The sequence below is a fragment of the Denticeps clupeoides genome, chromosome 4, assembly GCF_900700375.1.
Source record: "Denticeps clupeoides chromosome 4, fDenClu1.1, whole genome shotgun sequence".
Classification (NCBI taxonomy): Eukaryota; Metazoa; Chordata; class Actinopteri; order Clupeiformes; family Denticipitidae; genus Denticeps; species Denticeps clupeoides.
Genome location: NC_041710.1, coordinates 4495971 through 4504475, shown reverse-complemented (window position 1 = coordinate 4504475; position 8505 = coordinate 4495971). Strand labels below are relative to the sequence as shown.

General features: G+C 45.0%; 1 protein-coding gene across 1 annotated transcript; it reads right to left on the bottom strand.

The window, feature by feature from the left end:
* Nucleotides 1-3203: 3203 nt before the first annotated feature.
* ftr67 (finTRIM family, member 67) lies at nt 3204-8202 on the bottom strand. The gene is made up of 7 exons (XM_028976031.1): nt 7505-8202; nt 7310-7405; nt 6736-6969; nt 6462-6615; nt 5181-5240; nt 4614-4706; nt 3204-4538 (listed from the first exon to the last, which is right to left on the bottom strand). Exons 1-7 carry the CDS (start codon nt 8093-8095, stop codon nt 4489-4491), a joined length of 1278 nt encoding a protein of 425 aa, XP_028831864.1. The 5' UTR covers nt 8096-8202; the 3' UTR covers nt 3204-4488.
* Between the last annotated feature and the right edge of the window lie 303 nt (nt 8203-8505).

The following is an 8505-nucleotide window of genomic DNA, read 5'->3' as shown; positions in this document are numbered from 1 at the left end:
AGTTCCTGCTCTGCGGTTCAGGTAAACGCCAACTCGCGATGCACAGAGAGTGGACACGTCTGTCTTAGTTCTGTTGGGCCAGAACAAACATCCAGAATCTGAGTAGTCCAGAGTCCAGGACTTAGCGTTATGGCCCAGTTTACCTTCCATACTTCCCATGTACCTGCCAGTAGCTTTATATGAGACTCTTATGAGACACCTGCACTGCCGCTCCACTCCACCTCCCAGTAGTAGCGCCCAGACAGAACCTCTCAGCACAGCACTTGGGTCCAACAGTCCTGGTAATCTGGGCGATGCTAGCTGTGCTTGGGTCCAAGGTTATTTCACAACAAGTTGAGAAAGGGAAAGTAAAAGCTGTAATTCAAGGTAAGGGTTTGATCATTTTATCCAAAAAAAGCAACTGGGTTTATTTTATCTTGCATTGTATGAGCTCTCTTCTAGTTATGGGCTCACGGGTTTGCATAATTGTATCTGACACTGCGATGTAGAGGACAGGTGAATGATACAAAGCATCAGGAATAATCACGTTTAAATTTACACTAGAATTCATTTCAATACCTGCTTTTTTGTGTTGAGATATTTGGGCTTGATTCTCATGACTTATTGCCCTCTTCTTTCACTGTGTTAAAGCATCCAAATGTATATAATACGCACACACACTCTTAAGTCACGGTGAGATTGTTTTAGGCTATACGATGCACAACAAAAATATCATACACATGTATAAGATGGAGGACTGTTCTCTTTGGCACATGTCATCCAGTTTTTCATTCAGCTCAGCAACTCCTCTTCTCAAAATAATGAGCCGGAATTCTGGATCAATGTGACTTGCACCTCTATTGGCGTTAAAAGGTCACATTGAATTCCCTGGTTAAATTGCCACAGTCGTTTGTTTGGTCACATACCATTTTTAATATGATGATTATCATAATGTAATTATTCAATTTGTTCTTTAAACCATGTGCATTGTCTATTGTTAGGCTCTTTATTTCCAGAAATATGTGAGGTGGCCATACAGCAGAGACCTGCAGACAGTAGAAGTTGTCATCAGTTTGTGGAAGCTTCTCCAGCTCGTGGGCTCCCTGCCTGAGTTTCTGCTGGAGGGCTTCAGCCTGATTCACTGCAGCTTACTCCTGAGGCTGGATCAGAACCTTCACGTCAGCATGTTTCTTCTCTATGGCACGTGTCGGTTTTGAAAAACTGAGCAGACGTCTTTTTGAAAAGAAAACAACTCGTGTATAAGGGAAAAGACAGAGGTACTTAATGACCTGGCTCACCTTCAGGTACTTCACCAAGTGTCTGATTTCTGTCTGGATTTCCTCCATTCTTCATCTTGTTCTTTTGTGTGTAATGACTCTATTTATTTGCTCAGCAAATATCTAATGTTATTATGCATTTATTATGCATTTTTAACCTGTGACCCCCTCATATATATCAGGGTGAGAATATATAATTGGGTGGTAGTAGCCTTGCGGGTAACACACTTGCCTATTAACCAGAAGGCCCAGGTTCAAATCCCACCTACTACCATTGTGTCCCTGAGCAAGATACTTATCCCTGTGTGTCTCCACGGGGACCGTCCCTGTAACTGATTGTAAGTCGCTCTGGATAAGGGTGCCAGATAAATGCTGTAAATGTAAATATAGAAGCAGAGAGCGACGTGAAATACTATCGCTGTATTTCAGGACCGCTGCGTACAGACAACGGTCATAGTATCCGTGTAACTAAATTTAAACTTACAAAATCGTTTAACCTTACTGCTGTATGGAAAGCGCTGTTTTTAATGCCTATCTTGGTTCTCTTTGCCAAATAAACAAGTTTCTCACACTGGATACCAGAAAATGTACATTTTTACATTTACAGCCTTGATTAGATGCCCTTGGAATCAGTAGTTACAGGAACATTCCAAGTGTCTCACATGTATGTTTGACCTAGAATACGTACCTGTCTCTCCGTTCTTTCTGCATCCGCTGAAACTACATCATGTGCCCGGTGCCCTTCTGCTCTGCACTGTACGCAGATGGATCTGTGGTCGGCGCGGCAGTAGGCCACCAGCGGTTTGTTGTGAAAAGAGCACAACCCGTCCTGCCCCTGTGTCATGGCCTCGCCGACTTTGTGTGGCTTCCTGTGGTTTCGCTCTTGGTGACTCTTCAAGTGACTTTGATGTGACTGTTGGACAGGGCAGACGCTTGGAGTCCAGTTGTCTGTTAGTTTCTCCACAATCTCCGCCAGCATAGTGTTTCTGCCCAAAACCGGCCTGGGAGAGAAGGTCTGCCTACGCTGGGGGCAGCCGTAGGCATCCTTCTGCTCATTTTTATTCCAGTGACCCCTGATGCAGTCCATACAGTAGCTGTGTCCACACAGTGTAGTCATAGGGTCTCTCAGGACTTCCAGACAGCTGGGACAACAAAACCGGTCCTGGTCCACTAAAATGCTCCGGATCTGAGAGCACATCTGCTGAATGGGCGGTGAGAACTAAAGGAGAGCTGCTGGGGGGAAACAGGTGGTCAGGTGGGTTCTCGGGTTTCATCTCCAAACAGCACCGAAGCAACCAAACAAATCAGCAACGAGAGTAGGCGGCCCTGCTGAGCTCTGAGCAAGGTCCTTATTTTAGTTTAATGAAATCCTAACGTGACTGTGCACCAGTGCACAAAGCAAGGTCTGTAAAGACCTGGATCATGCAGGTTGGTGTGGAGGAACTTGACTGGCTTCAGCCTGACCTCAACCCTCCAGGATGGATGTCAAATGAATTGACACAGAGAAATCTCATGTAACATCAGTGCCTGACCCCACAAAAACAAAATTCCCATTAACACACTCCTAAACCTTCTGGAAATCTGGATGCCTTCACAGAAGAGTTGAAGCTGCTCTAGCTGCACATATGGAATTGATGGGCCAATTCCATATTAAAACCTATAGGCTAAGAGTCATTAAAGTTCGTGTGTTTAAAGCCAATTGTCACAATATAGTTTTTGCACCTTGAGCCTGGTGCATTTTATAATAAGTCCATCCCAATGATCCTGACCTAGATAACGAGGTGTTCAGGATGAAGGTGGGATTGGAGATTTATCTAATGGTGGTTTTGCCTCCATTGTTGCATATTGATTGAGCGATAGAGACCTTACTTGGGATAGGACTGAGATTCTTTACACAATTTAACCATTACAAGGAGAATAAAACAAACAAAAAAAACAGCACAAAAAATACTTTAAGAATTTTATTTCATCAAAACTCTGCCTTTACAAATATTGCCAAAAGACTATTATTATTATTATTTATTAAAATCTTTTGTTCTTAATTTTCAGCAAAGCAGTATGTACAGCACCAATAACAAAACAGCTTATTCTACTGCAATAGACAAGATGCTTTTTTGATTAACCACTGATGATTGTGCGTGACTCCTAGGGCCCATACATGTAAGGTGGCCACATAAACCGTGTTAAAAGACACGCACAGCCAGGGCAGGTTTTTTTTTGCAAACAACCATTTCACTGAACCATTTCAGTTCTTGCTGTGTGCAGATTGGTCGATAACTAATGCTAATGTGAAATAGCTGCACCACACTTCCCATCTGGGAAACAGGCCAGTCAGGTAGGATCAATAAAACACGGCTCAATAAAATAAAGGGAACATGTAAATGACAAAATGTAACTAATGTCAATCAAGACTTCAGTGAAATCAGTCATTTTACGGACTCAACACTGATTGACAATCTATTTCACTGCCTGAAATTATAGGCAATTATCAAGACATCCCCAATAAACAGTTCCTGCAAGACGAAGGCGTTGATGCTATAGGCTGGCCCGCCCGCTCCCCAGACCTGAATCCAATTGAGCACATCATGTCTCGCTCCGTCTGCCACCACCACTTTGCACCACAGACGGTCCAGGAGTTGGTGGATGCTTTAGTCCAGGTCTGGGAGGTGATCCCTCAGGAGACGTGTCCGCCACCTCATCAGGGGCGTGTCCACGCATTGTAGGGAGGTCATGCAAGCTCGAGGAGGCCACGCCCACTACTGAGCCTCAGTTTTTCCACTTTAGTTCTGAGTGTGACTCCGAACCCAGAACTCCATGGGGTGATAAATTTCATTTCCATTTTTGTGTGATTTTGTTGTCAGCACATAGAACTATGTAAAGAACAAAGTATTTAATATTTAATTCATTCAGATCTAGGATGTCTTATTTTTGTGTGCCTTTTATTTTTTTGAGTCGTGTATTTAAAGTACTAGCAAACCTCAGTCATATGTTACACTGGTATTCCAATGGGCTAAGTTCAATCAGGATGCTTCTCCACCATGTTTCTAAAGGCATTTGGCAGCACCAGCAACCTGGTTTCATTTACCCATATGTACAAATCCTAATATATGAAACATTAAATACTGTAAATAAGTAAGTAAAGCATGCAGTAGTTCCTGTAACTCCAACAAAACCATTTGGCAGGTACTGTAGATAGTGTTTCTGATCAGGTATATTTTGTCCGTGATCCAGGCTACCTCCGTCTTCGTCGCACTTTGATCCGTGAACCTGAGGGCCTTGTGCCTGAGTTGAAAATATTTGTTACAATATGCAGTAAGCTCCTTACTGGACGGCACCTAGTGCAATTCATTTACTTACCAAAATTTGAAAAAGTGAAACCAGGAACTTGACCCCCAAGGAAGGTCGGCGCAGGGATGTTTAGGCCAAAAACCGGAGCTATTTCTGCTGTTGCTGTAAGCAGACGCAGACTTAAAATACTGAAATACTGCATACTCTCTATTTGTAGGTACTGAATATCTGGAATCAGTGTTAACACTGAGAACAGCATCACAATAAAAGGTCCAGATCAAAGTTTAAATTTAAAAATGTTGCACCAGTGAATTTTTGTAGCATTGAAAAACTGGATTTCCCACAAAAGTGTTCTTTTTATGTAAAAGTTACACAGCAATGCAGCATTTGAAATTTGTGCACAATAAAATATTAAATGATTTTACTTATTACTATAGATTACAACACGTCATTACTAACACAAAACCGGACTCTGCTAATCCAGTGCCGACCAGGGGAGGGTGGGTTCCCGTTTCTTGCCTTAGAGATTTGACCTTTGACCTGCTCACTAGGGGCTTTGAGCATTGTTTGAATGTGAGGCCATTTGTGTCAAAGTACACTGATATTTGTAAAAGGTTTGACTGTACAGACACCCACCTTGTGCTGGCTCTATGTCAGTTTTTGGTTTTGGGCACTCTACAACGGTAATATCCTTTACTGCCAACAGAAAAACAGACAAAAAAACCCAACATGAAAAGTCCAACAGGAATCGAATGCATAGCTGCTATTACGTTCATTTTTACTATTCAGTAATAGTAAAAATTCCCATTTCTGTGTATATCTCATCAGACCTGCACCAGGCAATTTCTTACACAATTCTCAATCTAATAAAATAGACAATCCAGTGGTTCAGTGGTGAGAAAGATCTTCAATGATAAGCCTACATCAATATCCAGAGCTGTAAAAAATAGTTTTTTGGGGGGCAGTGGTGGCCTAGCAGTTAAGAAAGCGGCGGTAGGAAGAAGGTTGCCGGTTTGAATCCTGATCCAAGGTGCCACTGAGCAAAGTCCCCACACACTGCTCCCCGGGCGCCTGTCATGGCTGCCCACTACTGACCAAGTGTGATGGTTAAAAGCACAGGACACATTTCGTGTGCTGTGCTGCAGTGTCTCACAATGACAGTCACTTCACTTTCACTTTCAGTAGGCAGCCATGACAGGTGCCCAGGGAGCAGTGTGTGGGGACTTTGCTCAGTGGCACCTTGGAGGATCGAACCTTCTGATTACGGGGTCACTTCCTTAACTGCTCGCCATATGTGATGGTATGCATTATATGACTGCACTTGATTGTATATAATAAAACAAGTTTAAAATGCTACAGCTAGAGAATCTGACCACACTACTCCACTACTCCCATGTGGATGGTAAATCTTAGCCAGAGAGTGAATTCTCAGACTTCACCTGCAAGATCTTAAACTGATAGATAAGAGCCATTTATCTACTGATAACTGCCAATGTACAACTTGAATTGATGCCCACAGTGAACTACATTACTGCATGAATCAACTCCCAGAACGGCTCATGAGCCACATTGCATTGTAACACAATCCTGGCCTATCCTGGGACACTGGGTGCAAGGAAACACACACACAGAGTCACCAGTCCACCTATTGTTGGAAACCGGAGAACCCGGAGGGAACCCATGTCAACATGGGGAGAGCATGCAAACTCTGCACGCAGAGAAGGTCTGAGTGAGCATTCATACTCAAAACCACAGTGGTGCGAGGCCACATTGCTAACCAATACACACCGAGGGCAGTGAATTGCCCCGGCAGGTAAGGAAACAGACCCACAATCAGAAGGTTGCTGGTTCAAATCCCTGAATACACCGAATCCCATATTCGGTGTATTCAGCACGGTTTGATAATGAAACGCTTACCCGTCTCTGAGATATTGACAGATCCACCCTGGCAGACATCCTCCAAAAGGGCTTGAAATTCAGACATGACCCCAATGACCGGGCTGAAGCTTGGGTTGGGATTGACTTTTGGCATGTCTGCATGGGCAGGCTGGACACGAACCGAGTGGCAACCCTGGTGCCGAGACAAGAACCAACAGTGACGCGTTACTCTGTGTCTGTCCGTCTTGTCCATTGGTGATAAAGAGCAAATCGATACCCAGCCAGAGCATTTCATGACAAACACGCGTGGTACCTGAAGGAAGCTGATGTGGTCTTCAGTCTGGGTGAGCCTCAGCAACTCAGAGTCGCGTTTCTTCAGTTCCGAGATCTCTTTTTCCAGCTGCCGCAGCAGAACGTCGGCGTGGCCCATGGCTGCCCTCTCATGAGCCCTGATCAGCTCCTTCACCTCGGAGCGCCTCCTCTCGATGGAGGCGACCAGCTCGGTAAATATCCGCTCGCTCTCCACCAAAGCAGCTTGTGCTGAAAGCTGTGAGGAGAAGAAGAAAAACAACTCCGATGTTAATTTTACTTTTTAATTAATACAGAATAATTATTATTAGTTTTATAGATTCTCCCTTTTTGGCTGTTTTGAGCTGTGTTTAAGCTGAATTGACTTGCAATGTTAACATTCATGTGGCTGACCTTATCTTAGGAATGTAAGGTCATGGAGGGGTGTGAACTTTGCAGCTGTCCACGTGACACGTGGGGCCTAAACTAAGCCCCGGTAGAACATCTTATCATTTCACATCCCTACAGATCTCGTCTCCAATGCATGGCATTACATGCCAGTGATGCCATTTAATCGAACTTCAGCGGATCGGTCTTACTGTGAGAGTCGTCATGGACTGTTTCAGTCGGTCCAACTCTTTCTCCCTCTCCTGTATTGCCTGCTGAGAACATCTCTGCACCTCTCCCAGTTCATTCTGTTGAAATCACAGTTTCATCATTCACAGTGTGTGTGTATAAATATATAGATTATCGTATCACACGTAATTGCATATGAACCGTGCTTTTGGTCTCACCTTTTTGTCTTTCATTTCAGCGACAGCTAGCACTGTGTCATGACCCTTATGTTTGTCAGTGAGGCACAGATAGCAAATGCAGTGCTGGTCGGTGCGACAGAACACCTCCAGCAGCTTGTCATGGTGGGGGCAGAGCTTCTCCTGCAGTCTACTGAAAGGAGCCACCAGGCTGTGCTTCTGAAAGGCCAGTGATTCATAGTGAGGCTGGATGTGAGACTCACAGTAGGACGCCAGGCACACCAGACAGGACTTGACAGCCTTGTTTCTTCTGCCGGTGCAAACATCACATTCCACGTCTCCGAGCGCAGCCAGGGAATCCTCTGATGGAGCATCCCGGAATCCCGTGTTCTTCAGTTTCTCCACAATGTCGGCCAGCATGGTGTTTCTGCCCAACACGGGCCTGGGAGAGAAGGTCTGCCTACACTGGGGGCAGCCGTAGACTCCCAGAAAATCATCTTGATCCCAGTAACCCGTAATGCAGCCTTTACAGTAGCTGTGTCCACAGGGAATGGTGACAGGGTCCTTCAGAACGTCTAGGCAGATGGAACAGTTGAACTGGTCGTGCTCTAGGAAAACACCAGCTTGCGCCATTTTCACCTAACCTTTAAAAAACAGAACGCGGCGCTGCGGCTGCAGCCCAGGCGGCAGAGCGAGCAGAGTCAGCTTTGTTTTTGCAGGAAGTAGGTCACATGACCGGGGGAGTGGCCTGTGTGGCAGTCTCTGACAGGAGGGGGAGGGGTACGGGGGAGGAGCAGACAGCCAGCGAGGCATCTGCCTGCTCCAGATTAATCTACATAAGAGACCGCATTGTGGCGTACCCACAATCCTCTGTGCGCGGTGAATAGGCCCGAACAGCGGCGCTGTGCAGACACTAGATGGCAGAACGTACACAAGAGTTCTGGAACAAGGTCACCTCTATGGCAGAGCTGCAGATTATACAACGATGAACAGGAAAGATCCTCTGGGCGTAATTATTCATTCAGAAAGATTCAGTAGGTGAA